This window comes from Diospyros lotus, chromosome 7 (assembly GCF_014633365.1).
Source record: "Diospyros lotus cultivar Yz01 chromosome 7, ASM1463336v1, whole genome shotgun sequence".
In the NCBI taxonomy this organism is placed as follows: Eukaryota; Viridiplantae; Streptophyta; class Magnoliopsida; order Ericales; family Ebenaceae; genus Diospyros; species Diospyros lotus.
In genome coordinates this window covers 16,800,235-16,819,905 of record NC_068344.1, presented here as the reverse complement: position 1 = coordinate 16,819,905, position 19,671 = coordinate 16,800,235, and the positions used below count along the sequence as shown (strand labels likewise).

Genomic DNA, 19,671 nt, shown 5'->3' with positions numbered 1-19,671 from the left:
TTATACACCTAATATATGTACTTTTACTTTTAAATAAACGGGATTAGGTTAATTTAGAAAAAAATATAATTTTTTAAGCAAAGAGGTACCGATGCTCCTTTTAGGTGCATTACATCCCATTGAATTGCACTACATCCCTTCATTTATTATATTGCACTCTATTGCTTTTGCATCATCTTGGTTTTTTTTTTTTACCACACCCTTAAGTGCGCGTTGGTACAATATTGCACTCTATTGCTTTTGCATCATCTTGGTTTTTTTTTTTTTACCGTACCCTTAAGTGCGCGTTGCTTGTACCTAAGGAGTATCATAGCAGCCCCGAGGGCGTAGATCAATTGGCAAAGGAAAAATTGCTAGGATGTTGCTCTTTGGGCTCCCAAATTCCGTGTTTGAACCTTGACCAAGAGATAGTTCAATAGGTAAGGAGCGATCCTGAAAAATGAAAAATGCTTGTCGCCCTCACGTTTGCGATTGTACTAGGGGTCAAAACTTGCCTGCTGGGTTCCCTGATTTACTTCTCCTGCTGAAATTGTGGGACCGGATAGCTAGGACACTCGTAATGGTGTGTTAACAAAAAAAAAAAGAGTACCATAGCATATTCATTCCAATTGCATCAATTCTTTATATGCCGGATAGGTAGTTTGGAATAACAATATCAAATCATGAACATTAATACTATTCACTTTGCCCGCAAGTAAGTTCACATAATAAAAGTCACTCTCAGTCTCAGGGCATAAAATTGTATAATCTTGAGTGATTTTCATTAAGAGTAACCAATATAAGCAACTAGTAAGTGTTTCCTGAAAGAATTGCAAGGATTAAGAAAAACGATCTGCCTCCATATCTCCAAGATGGGGAAGGATAGATAAACAAATGATCAATTTATTGGACCTTTCTACACTAACTAAAATGTAGGTTGACGCTGATACAGATGGAAACTACTCCCCAGTTTCCAGCCGAAAAAGGAAAGGGGCATTTGGTGGGGCAAATCTGACAAATGCCGACTAGAAGCAGATCGTCATAACTTTGCTTCCAGAAAGGCTGCCCCAGTCGTTGTAACAAGAAAACAGAAATGATGGCATTTGAAGCCAATGCATTCCCAAACTGGTCTCTCACTTGCTACGTTTTTTGGCTTCGCTGTACAGAACGACCCCAAAGACGGTGAGCGAGTAACCGAGCATTCCAGTTACAGAAACAGGATTTCTAAATATTAAGATTGAGACAATCACGGCAACAGCCCCTTTTGCATTTCCTAGTACCTGGATGGACCACAAAACCACTTGTTATCAAGCAGCAGGAGTTGACATTGTTCAACAAGGAATTAATAACTTTGAACATTAAAATATAGCAGGTAAATATTGGAAACATCTACATTTGTCTAGTCTATCAGCTTAGACCCAGTGAGTGAAAGACATCCTATTACTAGGCAACTACCATGCCAATATAAACACCAAAATTGCTGTTTGTTGACCCATAAAACTTCAATCTGAAGATGGGATACCGTTTAAATGGTTTAGACACTTCCAATCCCCAAGGGAAATCATTGCAGATAGAAGATAAGAACCATGAAATCAAGCATAGATTTCCACTGTAGCTCCCAGTCAATAAATTTAAAATGTCATCCATTTTGGTTGCTGGATAAGAGGTTTATCGCAGATATAATGGTACAAACAATCAGGAAATTAGCTTGTCTGTTGCCTCAATATCAGTTGCTCAATATCACAGATACAGCATACAATTAATACGCCATCACCAACTTCACATTATTGACCAAGTAGCGCTTTACAAACTCCCTCAGAAAAGAAATCATCATGGTCGTGTGGTGTGAATTTAATCAACACTTCCAGCAGAGCAAAATTGTCTTGGACCCTAAAAGATCCATCTTAGTAATCAAATGTCCACCTTTAAAATCTAAAAGACAAAAATGACTCCCCCCCTCTGTTAAATGGGTGGCTAGATAGCAACAAAAAGCGAAAGGAGTAACTAAAACCATTTCTTCCCATTTCCCAAAGCACCCCTGCAATCTACATAAACTTCTGTGGTTTCTCTGCATTACTTTTAGCTCCTTCAGTTATCTACTTATAATTTCAATTGGGTGGGCAGTACATAGTAGGATAAAGGCTTTGTGTTGCTGTTTAGAGGTGCATGGTAGCATAAAAGCTTAGTGTTATGGAGAACATAATAGGTTAGTCATCAAAAGCTCAAGTTTCCATTTCTCCATTACCTTAGGAACCATCACCTACCATTTGCATCTACAGTGAACTAAAGTACTCAAAGCAGTTGTAGAGTTGGAACTTTTATGTCACAATACATTTGATTAGGATATGTTTGTATAACATACAGCTCCTACATGCACATTTTTCTTATCAGATAATGACACTGTCTATTAATTTTCTTCAAAAGAAAAAAAGTATCAGTAGCAAGCAATAAATGCGTCTCACAGTTCATTCTCATATGTATTAGAATTCGTGTACACCCACATTGACATCATATTATTATTGTTAGATGACACAAATACGAGCATTAAATAATTACAAGGACATTAGGTTTTCAAGAGCAGTACATTGGGGCATGGTAAATTAAGATATGAATCAATATATTTCTCCTATGATATCAATTTTCTATTTTCATGCACTAGAACGTCTACCACTTGAAAGTTTACATGCTCTAAGTATGCCAATCAGAGCAGATATGTTGAAAATCCTTTCATGTTGCTCTTACAGACTTATGTGGAACAATATACTTTATATCACTAAAAAATTAAAAAAGAAAAAAAGAACTTATAGATTTGCCGCTATATACATAAAGAACATGAAGGCTACATAAACAAATCATTCAGGCATCCAGCGCACTTTACTTGAAACATATTTTTTAATTTCAGTTAAGATAAATGCAACCCTCGCAACTTGAGTAGGACCAATATGATAACAGACTTTCTCTATGGTTGTTTTGGTTAGGAAAACTTAATTGAACAAACTGTAAAAGTGCAGATGAAACATCATTGGGTCAGATGCATTGAAAATTTTCAAGCAGAGAGGAGGTATACCTGTAGAGTTAGAGCACTAGTATGCTTAGTTACCAAAAAGTTGGTGAGATTCACAAAATATGCCAAGGCAGAATTGAATAGGAGATACCAAATAATCTTGACATCATCTCTTGCAAGGGCCAAGGTGATACCGACCACATTTTCTTCCATAATGAATGTTGCAGGGAGTAGAAGTATAACAGCTATGGGAGCCATGTACAGGAGGAGGTTCATAGAATTCAACTTTTCCCTGAAACAAAGTCATAGATCTTTTAGCGTATATATTTCTGATTAACAATTAATTCAACAGCAAAATAAAATAAGTTTAGCTCAAGCACAGCTGTAATTTACCCTTCAGAAGACAGCAAAATCCCTTGAAGCACCGTCTTAAGCGCCCTTGCAGCCGTAGCACCAACACACATTATAAATCCAAAAAGATGGAAACTCGGCTCACCCTATAGCGATGTAAGGAAAGGGATAGAAGTGATCAAAAGATAAAGAGCTTGTATCTCACCTATTGGAATGGAATAAACTTATGGAGAAACCTGCTAATTAAACTAGACTAAGATTATCGGTCTAACTTCGCCAAAAAAAAAAGTCAACCACTTGAAAATAGATGCACAAACAGCTGCATGGACGTTAATTATCAAATAACTGAAGTAAGAATTTTTCAAAGCACTGTAAAATTCGGACGCTGGCTACCTCCTTCGCATTGTTGGCAGCACAAGTTCGTAAATCACAATAAAGTAACCATAATTAAGAAAAAGAATCAAATAACTGTTGAAGATTAAAAAAAGAGAGAAGGAAAGGAGGAATCACATAGATAATAAGGTTCGTACCCCGCTGGCTATGATGACGCCAGTAACAACAGGAATGAGCGTGACGTAAGTAAGCCAGGCCTCCCTCTTGAAGGTCATCAAATAAGCGAAGATAGCGGTGAAAAAGGGAGTGGTGGCCCCAATGGCCTGATTGAAAGACACAGGCAGGTAGCGAAGAGAAATGTTGCCGCTGACGACGGAGCCGCAGAAGACGAAGCTGAGGGCGGAGATCTTCAAGAACTGGACGCGTGATCGGATGGTCTGCATGGGGACCACCTTCATCCAGGCAATGGCGACGTAACTGAGCAGAGCACAAGCCGTCATGTGGCACATGGTCAGGAAGATTGGATACTTGAAGCCATAGTTGCTGAGTAAGTACTTGTTCAGCAACAGCACCCCAATGTTGGACGAGTACCAGGAGGTGACCAGCCCGATCGTGAACAGCCGGCTCGAGGCCTTCCCAGACGACGGCATAGTCGGATTCTCTCCCAACCCAATCCTAAATTCCAATAGCTCCCGAACTCAAATACACAAACGAGGGAACAAATCAAGCAATCAATCAATCAATCAATGAGAAATTAAGTCGGTGAAGATAAGCAGGCGATCCCTCGCTAGGGTTACAGAGAGAGAGAGAGAGAGAGAGAGAGAGAATCAAATTGAAATCCCGGCTTGGGAGAAGCATTCAGGAAGACAGTGGAAGAGAGAGGTGAAAGGGCAATTCGAGGGTGGATCTGAGGGCATTCCGCAATGGCGATCGATCGAGGATCGGAATGTACGAACCAAAGAGATATCTGTTGGAGCGGTGAATTTGAACGGACGTCGAGCGTCGGCTTTTGAGAACGACAGACGAGAATTAACGCCTTACATATATATATATATATGTAAGGGTGGTCATTTGAATTTCTAATTATGTCTATCCAATCCATTCTATTTGCGGCATAATTAAGCTTTTATCCTCAAGAAAAATCTCTACCCAAAAATTAAGATTTAAAACTTTTTTTTTTTTTTGGGTCTAATTAATTAATTATAAACCACCACAAAAAAACAATATCTACCAATGACATTATTTTTTCATAAATTAATGTTTTTCTTTCTAACTCATCATGCATATATTATTATTATTATTATTAAATTCATTAAAGAAGCAGGCAGGCAGGCAGCCCATCATTAATTCTTTATAAAAATATACATACATACATATATATATATAAAACATCATGATCGCATGTGATAATAACAGTTAATTTTGCACTTTGCTTTTCTGCTTTCTCAAGGCAAATATATAAGTTGACCTGCTACTGCTAGAAAAGAAAAGAAAGCTTGAGCATGTATATATATATTAACAAGTTTGTATGCATCATTGGAATTAACAACATGCACATGCACATGCATGCATGCATCAGTGAGTGTCATCTTCACAAGTACTAGTCTAAGTCCCTCGCTCCTCAATATTTCACAAAATATATTCTATATATATATATATATTAGAGTTTTTCTTTCTTTTTTCAAAAATACATGGCCCTATTCATTTGATTAATTATGCTTTAAACTTTTTCAATCACAAGCAAAATCAAACCAACTTCTGCCTGCCCGCTGCAAACAATAATATTATATATCACCTTTTTTTTTTTGTTTATTTTATTCAAGGGATATATATATATATATATATGCATGCTTATTTGCTTGCTGAAGAATTAAAGGAAGGAGTGTAATTTACCTTAATTTATGACCGAGTTAAAGTAGGCCAAGCACATGGGATGGCAGACTGGCTTTGTTCATACTTAGTGGAGAAATTGATTTCTTGCCCGCTTTAGGCATTCTTATGTTGCACAACCCCCACGCCACATACATACATGCATACATATATATAATTTTATATATTTTTTTGAATATTATTATAAATTATTATCTACATAAATTATTAATTCTGTTTTATTCAGTTAAAGTTTTAGTTACTTTAATAATTGTAATTATAACTATAATTAATAATTTATTTATTTTTTTAATCGTATCAGAATTTATACATATTTTATGTCTTTTTTAACTATGTATGTCAGATAAGAGTGTAATCGAAAGATTGAATAGACTAATTTTTTTTTAAAAAAATTGAACCAACTCGATTGAACAGATACTCAAATCGAACAGATTAAAAAATTAAAAAATAAAAATAAATCAAACTATTTATGTTGTTTGACACTAACGTAGTCCAACTCTTTTGAGTAATTTGATCGATTCGATTACATTCCTATCTGACAAATATAGTTGAAAAAGATATAAAATATGTATAAATTATGTTACGATTAAAAAAAGTAAATAAATTATTAATTATGGTTATAATTATAATTATTAATAGAGATGGCAATTGCAACCGAAACCGTGGGGAACCGAACCGAAACCGAATCGGTCAACGCGATTAAAAATCATTTGACCGGGTAATGGTTTGGTTTGGGAAAAAATTGAACACTATTTCAATAGGTATGGTTTGGTTATAGTTTTTACTAAAATCAAACCAAAACCCGAACCGAAACCAAACCGAATGATGGGTAACTGAATCAAACCAAACCGAATATATATAATATATTATATACAACCCACCCCAGCCCAATTACCTTGCTTGCAAACCCTTCCCCCTTCTCTTTTTCTTCTTTTTCTATTCTCCTTCATAAGTTGATGGGTGTTGCTGCAATGTTAGATCCTAGGTATAAGATGACTTTTCTTGACTTTTACTCTCCTAAGGTCTATCCTTATGACTATGATGAATAAATTAGTAGCATCAAATACTTTTGTTATGATTTGATGGAGAAATATCACATTAAAAAAAATAAAGTGAATGATGTGAATAACCAATAATGTACATTGGATGGGAGCGTCACTCCAACTCCAAGAGAAAATTTCATTTCTTTTGATAATGAATATCAATCTTTTCTTAAAAAGAGAAAAACTACTAAAGTTACTAGTTTCAGAATTGAATTGGACCTTTACTTGGATGAAGATGTTATAGTTGATAATGGTCAGTTTGATATTTTACTTTGGTGGAAAGTGAATGGGGTGAAGTATCCTATCTTACAAACTATTGCAAGAGATATATTAGCCATTCCTGTATCTACTGTTGCTTCGGAGTCGGCATTCAGTTCTAGTGGGAGATTGGTGAGTCCTCATTGTAATCAACTTCATCCAAAGATAATAGAAATATTGATGTGTGCCCAAAGTTGATTATCAAATGAAATGGAAAAGGGTGAATTTATTTCATTTACTAGTTATTTTTTATTGTTAAGACTATATTTTCATATTAATTTATTTTTTATATTAATAATTTTGTTAGATGGAGTTGGCTCATTCATTTTAGATGGATATGCATCAATTTACGAAAAATATATTAATGTTGTTGATGAAGGTATTAACTTTCGTAGCTAATATTTTTTTAGTTTAAATTATAATATAATTATGAAAATATTAATTTATTGATCTTAACAATTGTAGGTTTGGAGATATGATTTTATATCCAAAAAGTTTTGTAACTTTATGCAGGAATAAGATAACTTTATTAGAATTTATCTTTGTTTGTTGTGAAATTATAAAAAAAAATTATGAATGCTATTTGTCTTTATTTGTTGGTATGGATTAAACTAAAAAAATTATGGTTAAACCGAAACTGAACCGAAACCGAACGGTTTGGTTATAGTTTTAAATTTTTAAAATTAAATGGGTAATACTTTGGTTTTGGTTTTAGTCATTTAAGTTTGGTTTGGTTATGATTTTGACAAAAATCGAAATCAAACCGAATCATTGTCAACCCTAATTATTAAAGTAATTATAACTTTAACTAAACAAAAGAAAATTAATATTTCTTATTAAATAATAATTTATAGTAATATTCAAAAAAATATAAAATTATATGCATGTATGATGTATGCATGTGAGGGGAGGGGTGGTACATGAGTGATGGTGAGAGGGGGGTCGCGTCGAACAACATAAGAATGCCCGATGCGTGCAGGAGATCAATTTTGACTATGGGTATTAGGTATTTCATATTTTAAAATATTTTATTAATCAATATAAGTGTTTGAAAGTTGAAAATAATGTGTAATAAATACATATTATTTAAAAATAAAATGTATTTATTGTAATTTAGCATTATCTTATTTTTTTTTTATCAAAAAACATACATTTTTTCACCCATCAATCAATTACTTATCAAGCAAAACTATTAGAAACATCAATTTACAAACAAAAAAAAAATAAGTAATTTACATTAAAAAGAAATTCAACGAAACCGATAAAAATATTCAAGGTTTGCTTAGTTGTAGAGAATATTTTTTAATTTTTTTAACTCAAAATTTATAATGAAGTATGCCCTAGTATTTATGTTTTAAAAAATTAATAACATTCATTTTTAAAAAAATAGAAATGCATCTTTTTTACGTTTTTCAATTTATAGTATACAGTTAAATAATTAAAAATTAAGCTTTTCATTTTCTAAATGAAGATTCAAAAAAAGTTGAAATTAAAAAAATAAAGAATTTTCTCTAAACCTAAATTAGACGTACACTTTCAGTCACATCATCCGTATACTAAAAAATTATTCACATGGTGAATGATGCCTATTCATTGGTCATAATATCGAGCCATTTTAGAGTAAGTTATTATTCATCAGTACTGAAAGCAATTCATTAGTGTTTTTTTTTTTTTTTTGATAAAGAAATAGGTAAGATACCAATAAATTTTTGTGTACAGATGAGATTAGACTTAATCGACCTCGCCCTACTCATGAGGTTGGGCTTGAGAAGACTCTTGACTACTTTAGAAACCACTACTTAGTCCATTTGCACCTAAATAATGGCCTGTCATAACAATACTCTTAAAACTCTTTATTTTCTTTTTTATAATGTATCATCATGAGTGTCTCGTAACTTTGCCCTATTATTTTTGCAGGAGATGTAAATCAGGGTACCCAGCAACCTGTTTAACCCCTAGTCTTTTCTTCGTAAACGTGAGGGCGATCTTTCAATTTTCAAAATTATCTAAACTGCTGAACTTTTTTTCCTGATCAAAGTTCAAACACGAGAGTTGAAAGTCCAAAGAGTAACACTCTAATACATTCTTTTCTTGCCAATTAATCTATACTCAGAGGGCTAATCTCTTTATTTCTTAATGAGTAATAAGGTGGGGACTATGTGAGACTTATGACTCGAATTCAACATCGAAAAGACTCACCAACATAACTACTCATTGCTAGACTACCACCACCTCAATGGTGTTGAGCAGTGCAGTTGATAATGTTCATTACCTTCACAAAGATTGCGTGGGGAAACCAATAAATAAAATATAAAGACATGGAAAAGCCTTAGTCAAACTTAACAACTCCAAATGTAGGGCTAAAATCCATCTACAACTCTGAAGCCTCATTATTTTCTTTGATAAAAGCCTATGTTTCTGTCCTTCTCTCCTTGTCTTCTTTCATCACGTACGATTGCCGACTGCCAAGCTAAATCCCAACTATGGTTCCAACGTGTTTTATTCGAGCAATGTATTTTGTATAATATTTTTCACTAGAGAAAATGGGTCACCTCCTGTCTATGAAGGTGGTAGATGATAGGGGGCGAGATCTCTCATAATCTTAACATTATCTGTTTCGACTTTTAAAGAGAATATTTCAAAAATAACGATTTGTATTAAATATTAGAAAAATGCCCCGCCAGAGATTGCTCAAAAGAGTCTCTCGAAAGCTCCTTCGTTAGTCTACTAGAAAGGTCTCCTCGGAGCCCTTAATTTACATGACAAACTTTTATGAACTTGTGGGCTTTATCTTCTTGAGTGCCTCTTGAAAATGGGCTTCTTTGGGTCATCTATACACATGGAAATGTTTTTGTTTGGAGGGACCTCTCAGGCACAGGCTCTCAATGGTTCTGGAGAGGTTTAAATTTGCCTAACACTTGAAAGAAGCTATCACATACATGAGTGGGCACATAATATGTTTTGAGCACATATTTTTGTTGGTGTAATATTGATAATGTTAGTTTATCTTACTAACATATTCACATTTTTGGTTACACCGAAATTAAAATGGTATCAATTTGTCAAGAATCATTATCCCATTATCCCTTCAATTTAGGATTTAAATATTTAATTATGCCTTCGTTATGAGTAGTTGTAAAACTAAGAAATGAAAGAAATAAATTGATGATTATTCTTAACCATAAAATCCAAACAAAGTTCTTCTTGCCATCATTTTTAGTTTGTTCCTTCACAATCTATTAGTCATTTACTATATTGTTTGTCCACAAGAAATATAATCTATAATTGACACTATGAAATAAGTTTTTATAGTTGATATACCCTATAAACAACAATTATAAACTAACAAAAGGCTTCCCATCGATTCTTTGAATAAAGCATGAAAGTACAACTTGTTGAGCAAGTGTATAATTGAATAAGGCAAGGACTAAGGGGCCACCATTCTATCCATGAGAAGTAAGGGCAGGAAAAGCCGCGATCTAACTTAATTGAGCATTCAAAATGCATCAAAGCTACCGTTGATCGAAGCAATAACACAAGAAAATTGAGTGGCCACTCAATCATAGCCAAGTGTCCCCAAAGAATCGAGTGCCCATTCGATTGTGGCTATTGCCCCCAAAAAGCCGAGTTCCCACTCGATTGTGGCTGTTACCCCAAAGAGCTTGAGTGCCCACTTAGTTGTGTCTCTTACCCCCAAAAAGTCGAGTACCCACTCAGTCGTGGCTAAATGGGCTCGAAGAAGTATTAGAAAAACATCTACAGATATGGGCAAAATACACCTAAAAAAAAGATAAACTCAAGTAGGCAAAATACAAAAATCATGGGAGAAGTAATAAGAGGCCTATCGATTATGGACGGAGGCCTCTCGGTTCTATGTGGCCTCATTTCCATGAATGTTGTTCAACCCTCAGGAACCTCCCTAAAAAAAGATAAACCCAATTAGGCAAAATGCAAAAATCATGGGAGAAATAATAAGAGGCCTATCGGTTATGGCCAAGAAGCCTCTCAGTTCTAAATGGCCTCACTGCCATGAATGTTGTTCAACTCCCGGGAACCTCCCTTGATGCCAATGGACCCTCCCAGGGTGTTCATCAATCTAAACACCCTTCATGAGAAATTTTGCGATAAGCATTATCCATAAGAGAAGATGCAATTCATAGCAATCATAATCCCAACTAGACTAGGGATGATCAAGATAAGTGTTATCTACAAATAATCCTAATCCTAGGTTAATTAGGATTACTCCATACTCCTTTATAAATAGGAGGTCTACCTCCTTATTCATGTACACTTACTCTGATACTCGAATTCTATTTTTGCATTTAAGCACTCGAAGACTGATTTAAGTATCAGAGGGTTTGCGCGGGAACAGTCTCTCGCACCTCTCACCGATTGTTTGTTTTTGCAGATCTCTTGGTTCTCCAAAGTCACTTGATTTTTCAAGATCACTCGGTTCTTGGAGATCACTTGGTTTTAGAAAACCACTCAGTTCTCAAAGATATCTTAGTTCTTTGAGGCCTCTTGATTATTTAAGGCCTCTCGATTAATTGAGGCCTTTTGTTCATCAGCAAGCAACCACTCACCAGTATCAACAATTTATCATCTTTCAGGGCCTCCTGATTATTTCGGGTCTCTTGATTATCTTTCCACACAAACATCAAGACCAATTTTCTCACGTTACAACTTCATTGTTGTATTTGTTATAACTTTTATAAACAATAAAACAATGAAGCACAATCAAAATAAATGCAAGATGGACACAACGATATATAGTGATTCGGTTAAACCAAGCTTAATCCACTCCCTTAGCTCATCACTAAGGATTTGAAGCAATTTACTAAAAAATTTTTACCACACCTAATAGACCCCTAGCAACCTTGTTAGGAATTACAACCTCATACTTCACAAGTAAGACCTCTAGCTCACAAGTTAAAAAATATAAATCTCTCACACACAATGTAGACCCTCTAGTTATACAAGTTAGGAAAATTGAGAATGATACAAAAAGAGAAGATCTAAGAGTAGACTAGTTACAAGATCTCTCAAAATAAACACAAGGTTTAAACAAAATGATACAAATGAAAATCAAAACTTTTGAGAGAAAGAATGAATGAAACAATTGAGCACTTGGAGTAACAAACAATTGTAAGCTTGAAACTACTTCTCTTGAATATTCAATATGTGATTTTCTTCATCTTCAAAACAAGCTTGGGGTATTTATTAGCATTGCTGAAATCACTGTGGCAAACGATCAAAAAATCGCTGTAATAACGGTAAAAAAAATTGAAAAAATATTTTTATATAACTTTTTTAATCAAATAAAAAACATAATATTCCATATGGCATCAAGAAATTTATCACAAGATTTTTGGCATTGAATTACATGATGAAATTAATTTTCATTTTGATGCTTAATAAAACATATAAAAGTAATTTGGAGCACCGAGTTAATAACCATTAATAAAATAATTTTATCAATAAAATATAATTATTTTTCATCATTAAAATCATATCAAAAGCAAAATATCAGTATTTTAGCAACAACAATAGTAATATAATTGATGTTGCTACGGTTATATGTAAGCATGGGTTGCTCTTCCAATAGTCAATTAATTCATTTATATTAATTTTTTTATATCACGTTAAGATTAAGATGATGTTGTCAACACTCAACATTATCAAAGTGAAAATAACATAAAACCATAGTACATTTGTGCAAGTAAAAAATAATATTTGCAACCCTATTATAGTGACATTTTATGTTTACTTGTTGTGTAACAGGCAAAAATTTATTAAAAGATCATAAAATTTTAATTTTGAATTAAAAGGTGTAAATTTTCCTGTATGCTAGAGGGTCCCATGCAACGTGTGAACTAGATAATTCCAGCATCCAAAAATTTCTTCAGGAGGATAAATATCATCTACAAGAGATAGATGTTATCCAAAACAATTATAATCCTAACAGGATTAGAAAAATTCTAGATAGACATTATCTTCAAGAATCCTAATCCTAACTGAAGAGATTATACCTCACAAAACAACCACACGATTTGATCATTAGGGCAAAGAAATAGCAAAAACAGTAAGTAAAACTTAAAGAAAAGAAGCTGGAAAAACAAGAACAACAAACTCCTTGTTGATGCTCGGCAATGGAGAAGAAGAAGGTGGATTTGCAAGGCTCAGTGTTGATTGATCCGACACCCATAAAAGGTAACCCAGAATCAATTCCAAGCACAATCCAAGAACTGCATTCAATCGACACCCAAAACAGCCTCAATCTCAAAACCCACAACCGAGAATCGCACACCCACACAAGGACGAAGAAAACTGCACTAAGGAGAACACTCTTCTCACTCTCGGCTCTCTCTCTCTCTCTCTCTCTCTCTTCTCATTTTTTCTGCATACTCACTACCCCCATTTTCTCCAATAATATAAAGATAACCTCCCAAGAACCAGATAGAAATCTTCAAAGATGAGAATAACCATCGGGTTATTCGATAGGTTGAGATAAGATAGGGAAAAAACAAACCTGCATTGGAATCGACCAGAAGAACAGACACTGCAACCTTTAACAAAAGGAAGAGACTAGGTCAAGATAAGGTATATATACGTGGGCTTTTAGATAAGGCAATGTCGGCTTAGATAATTAGGCTTGGTCTTTGGTTTGAGCAGTTGGGCCAAACCCAGCTTTCCTCAAACACAAGGTAAATGTGCTTGGGCCATCTTCTTGTTGGGCCACCTATTTGTGGGATTGGACCTCTTCATAAAAAACTATCAATCCTGGGCCGAGGCCTATGATAGATAACTTACCCAACCAGAAACATCATCGCCTTGGACTTGTTGGGTATCACACCTCAACAAATGTCCACCTTGATACCTAACAAGGCCTGCACATAAGCAAATAAACTTATTAGTTGACACAAGTACCAAACAACTTGAAAGTTCACTTACTTTTACTAAAGTTTAGATGTATAAGACAGTTTCTAAACTTGGCCAACGTGAGAAGCTTAGTTCCCATCTCTGAAGGATTATACTCGGACTATATTTTCTCAAGTCTAACAATATCTTGAGACACAATGCCACGTATAAAATGAAGTCTGCCATCTATGTGCTTAGTGCGTTCGTGAAACACAAGATTTCTACACAAATGAATAGTAGATTGACTATTTGAATATACAATCACATCATTACTTAAAACACTTAGTTCTTTAAGTAAACCCTTAAACCACAATGCTTCTTTAATTGCTTTATGATAGCTATATATTCAGATTCAGTGGTAGAAAGTGCAACTATGTGTTGAAGTTGTGACTTCCAACTAATGCAAGTATCACATAAAGTAAACACATAGGACGACATGAATTTTCTATTATCCCTATCACCAGCATAGTCAGAATTTGTAAATCCTTTCAGTTTCACTCCTTCAATTTTATGTTTATACATTAAGTCAATGTCACAGGAACCTTTCAGATATCTTAACAACCATTTCAGTGCTTCCCAGTGTTTAGGACCAGGATTAGACATAAACCTGCTAAGTATTGTAACTTGCTACTTGCTAAGGAGGAAGTTGGCTTGCTACTTGTTGCAACAACGAGCAAGAAGCAAGGACTGGTGGAAGAGGGTACCCTATGAGAGGCTGACGCAGGTGAAGTGGCCATAAACCCGGTAGGCGTGCTCGAGCCAAGATTGGCTATTGGAATTTTGATATAAGAGGATATATATATATATATGTATGCATCGGCATGGATGTGGTGAATTAGTGAGCTATTATGATGCATGTGTATTGCATCCCTTGTAAATTTGTGACGTGAGAATCTTCCATGATATATGCATACATGAATGGTAGTGGCGGCGTCAGGAGCCACACGGGTTTCATTATTGTGGATGCATGTGCATGATGATGGAATGGGTGCATAGCATTGACGACCATGGCGTGAAAGAGAAAATTGGTGTCCATGATATCTCCCATGGTAAAGTGTGTGAATTTGGGGTAAGAAAAGAAAGCATGGCATATATGTATTGAATCTTGGTTAATAGAGAAGGCATGGATTAGTGTGTCATTTATGCTTGATGCTCGAAGTAAGTCTGGTCATATCCAGTGTTCGTTGTTTTATACATTTGTCGAGCCTTTTGGCTCACTTTAAAAAAATGTGTTTTTATGAAATGTAATGAATTATAATTTATTGGGAGATGATATTGTCAAGTGTGGAAGGCATGAACTCAATTGAGGTTTAGAGGTTGGATAGTGAGTCTCCATTGGCTCTATATTATTCATGCATTCGTATATCGATCTTGTCATAATTTTCTTTTGCTATATGCTTGTTGAGCTTTGTGGCTCACCCTTGCTTCTTTTGTCATTCCAAGAAAGAGGAAGGTATTTTGGAGCGAGATCAGGATAGATGTGTACAGAGATGTCCCGACCTCAAAAATCTGTGGGTGTAGATTGGAGGGCATGAATAGAGGGTTTCATAATATATTTAAAATTTTAGTGCCCTTGTATATTTTATAAGGTATGGGTGGTAAGCCCTAGATGAAAATGGAAAGAATGATGTAATATTGTTTTTTTTTTTATAGCTCATATTGTTAGTAAGCAAATATGAGAATGAAATAATTTTTGGCAAACTTTGAGTAATATTTGTATCTATATCCATTCTGAATAGATCTTCTTTCGGACTTCCTATGCTAGCGGGTAATCTGGGAGCGGGCCCTAACATAACTTACCCGACCAAAAACATCATCACCTTGGACTTGTTGGGTATCACACCTCAACACTAGCAAAGTTAGAAAAAGTCAAGATAGACGTTATCTGTAAAAATTATAATCCCATATTACTAACAATTACTCCGTATCCATTTATAAATAAACAGACATTCATTCCAAAAAATGTACATCTCTAATACTGGTGAAAATTCTGCTCTACAATTTTTATCATTTTCGGTATCTGAGTTAAGTATCGGAGTGTTTGCGCAAGGACCTTATCACGGCCTCTGACTGTATACTTCTTTGCAGACTTAGACAGCTAGACAATGACATTTTTTGTCAAATAAATTCATTGTTATATCTTAATAACAATAATTGACTCTAATTGTGGGAAATGTCAAAAAAATCTATGAATACTGCAATGACTCTTTACACAATTTTAAGTCACATGAAGTTAAATCAAATCAATATATATTACTAGAAATTCGGCATTTAGCAACGAAAATTTCCTTCACTATTTTACAACTGAACAACGATGGAATTGCGACAAATTGCGAAAAAAAAATTTTGTGATGTTTAGCAACGGAAAAAAATTCCGTCACTAAAAAAATAAAAAATAATAATTTTTTAGCTACGGAAAAAAAATCCATCATTAAAATTAGCGACAGAACATTATTTCTGTTGCTAAATTTTAATAAAAAAATTAAATTTTTATATAGCGACAGAATTTATTTTTTGTCGCTAATTTTAGCGACGGAATATTCAATCCGTCGCAAAATTTAATTTTTTTATTTTTATTCAATTAATTTATAAATATTTAAATTTGAGATGAATATTTAAATATATAAATATTTATTTTTTATGAAAAATTAAATATATAATGTATATTTAAAAAATTAAATATACATTTAAACATGAGATGAATATTAAAAAATTAAGTTATAAAATTTAAATAAATATATTAAGTTTAAATACCATAATATTGTTAAATTCTAAATATATCAATTAATATATTTCATGTGCATAAAATAAAAAATATAAATAAATATATTAAGTTTAAAAATCATAATATTGTTAAGATTTTTATTATTTTAAATTTTAGAAATCATAAAAATGAAACAATATCGAGGGATTACATTATATATAGAAAGGAGTTTAAGAGCTATTTTGTCAATCTCTTTCTCTCTATAAATAGGATAATTTTTCGCTAAACTAAAAAATTTAAAAACGGTAATATATGGATAACATTGTGTCTTATATTTTATAACAATATTAGATGTCACTATCTAATATATAGATATTGTAACACAATTAAATCATTCATAATAAATAAGTAGAGAAATGACATGTGTGATTCTTGTTAAAAAATAAAAAAATATATATAAAAAATATTTATTTAATATATTTAGGTAACGTTTGTTAAAATGAGAAGGATAAGAGAGTATCAAGATAAGTTCAAAATTGTTTTTGAACCAAGATATGGAATGATTTTCCCTCTTAATAGTTAATTTTTAGTTTTGATGTTAGTGTTATGTATAAAATGCTAATGTTGACCTTGAAAAAAATAAATATATTTTTATAAAAATTTAATCCAAATCTCTCTCTCTTCTTGGCCACTATTTGCTAGTCACTAACTATTATTTATCAACAACCAACTATCGATCACTTATCGCCATCGCCATCATCTCTTTCCTCACACCATTAGTTGATGCCGCAACAAATTACCTCATGTTGTCATCTCTTTATCATTTGTCATTTCTCTTTTTCTCTCTGAATTATAGATGAAATTCAACAATCTAAAACTCACTGTGTTGATCAGATGGGTTCTGCCATTAACTACAATACTTTCTCAATCAACAATGAAATCTATTAGTATTGTTCTACTCTACAATTGGGAATAATTCTAAGTTTGGTGGAATCTTTGAATTTTTATTTTTTAAATTTGTTTTGTGAAACTCGAGATTTACCCTAATAATATGTAGATGTTTTATAGGTTTCGTTTAATATAATTTTTATTTATAAAAATAATTAATTATTTGAGATAACAAACAATTAATAAATAATTTAATATATCAAACTAATTTATTATAATTATTAGATTTATAATATAATTATACATTTAAATAAATATTTATTTAAAATACAATAATTTAAATTATTTTATTATCACATTTTAGATGATTTCAATAAGATTTTATTTAAATTATTTAATAATGATGATAATTTAAATTATTTTTTCAGTTATCATAATTTTAAATTAGATTATTTTTATTAATTAAATAATTATTAATATTATTTTTTTAATTATTAAATATTAAAAAATAAATAAATTCAATGCGAGAATCTCCTCGCCTCTTGGCCAAATCCCCCCTCCCCCCAAATCCCAAATTCTCCCCAAAATTTCTTAAGTCCCCAAATCTCCTCCATAATCCCTAAGTCCCATATCTTTAGCTCTCTCTGGCTTCCTCGACCTCGGCTCTCGCCCTTGTTTTTGCTCTCGCCTCTCGCTCCCTGCCTCGTCCTCGCCCTCGCCTCTCATTTGCTACCTCTCCCTCACCCTCGCCCTCGCTCTCTTTCTCTCGCTCACGGCTGGCCCTCGCTTTCGCCTCTAGCTTGTTGCCTCCCCTTCACCTCTCGCGGCTCGTGTAACATCCCTAAATTTTGAGATAATTAGCAATTATTAATTCTAGTATTTGAGGTTATTATTAAATATTTAGAAATTTTAGAGAAAATATTTATTTATGGTGTTTTGAGGGAAATGGAAATTAAGGTAATTAATTATTTTATGTGGGAGTAATTATGGAATTATTAATTTGGGTGTAAATGGGATTCCCAAAAGTTTTAGGGTGCTAACGTAATTATTAAAGAGGGTGTAAGTTTTGTTTCTGGAAGTTTTGGGGCGCTGGTGTAAATTCAGGAAAAGGCCGTGAGGTCTCTTTATAATTAAATGGAGAGGGATATTAATTGAGGAAGGCAACAACTCAAGTGGCAGGCGCGTGAGAAGTGATGGCCAAGGTCTTAGGTTTGAATCGCAGGCGCAACAGGGAGAAAAATGCTGATTTTTTAGCAAAGAAGGGCCCTAAAACGATGTCGTTTCGAGGCTGGGTCCTCACGCACGCCAAGTGCGCGACATGCGCGCCGTCGTGCTGCGCCATGCAGGGCCGTACCACTTGCCCAGCCGCTGCCACGTGGCTTCCAACTATTGCCACTTGTCCAACAGCCATGCCACCTGTTGTTTTTTTCTCAGAAATTGCCTCCCTTGCTGCCTTGATGCCCTTACAATTGGCCTATAAATAGGTCGTGATATTTGAGTGAAGGGGAAAGATTTTGGGAAGGTTTTGGGGAAAATTAAGGAGAATTTTAAAGATAAATTAAGAGAAATTAAGGAGATTTTGGTGGTATGAGCTTGAGTAATGACTCTAGTTCATTGCAAGAGTTAAGAAAATATTTAAGACAAATTTTTCTTCCTCTTTGTTTCATTTAAGAGGCAAAATCTTAGTTTTTTTATTAATATACAAGTTCTTCTTCCTCTTTGCTTCATTTAAGAGGCAAGATCTCAGTCTTTTTATTAATATACAAGTTCAGTTCCTCTGTTCTCAAGTTCATGTTTTTAATTTGCAAGTTCATGTATCTTAACTCTCTATTTTACAAGTTATTCCCCTTTTCTAGTAAATTATTTTATGGTTTTCATTTATACCTACTGAGTCTCAAATAGGGTTTTGTATCACCCTATCTTCCTTTGGGAACGATGCTTTATTAAGAACATGCAAGGATTTGATGCTATCTTGCATGGATGTTGCCTTTCGTGCATGTTGCCTCGGGTAATCGTATATCATTTATATATGATAAGTCATTATAATATACATGATGTGATGATGCATAGTTCATGTACACGAAAATGGTTTGAAAATGTTTAAAGGCTTTATGATGCGTGCAGCGGATGAGTCCGCAGGATATATCTGCAGAGAAAGTTTCGGCTCAGAGATGCACTTCGGTCCCATGGTTTTGGATTTTGGTCCCATGTTTATGATTGCATATTACCATGGATGCATGTTTCATCATATTATCATGTGAAAGTACCATAAATGGCATTCATGGCTCTTTTGCCTCTCGATG

General features: G+C 33.7%; 1 protein-coding gene across 1 annotated transcript; it reads right to left on the bottom strand.

Annotated features, from left to right (window-relative positions):
* Positions 1-651: 651 nt before the first annotated feature.
* Positions 652-4,674, bottom strand: LOC127805881 (probable sugar phosphate/phosphate translocator At3g11320). The gene is made up of 4 exons (XM_052342708.1): positions 3,865-4,674; positions 3,377-3,480; positions 3,047-3,275; positions 652-1,259 (listed from the first exon to the last, which is right to left on the bottom strand). Exons 1-4 carry the CDS (start codon positions 4,315-4,317, stop codon positions 1,113-1,115), a joined length of 933 nt encoding a protein of 310 aa, XP_052198668.1. The 5' UTR covers positions 4,318-4,674; the 3' UTR covers positions 652-1,112.
* Positions 4,675-19,671: the final 14,997 nt, after the last annotated feature.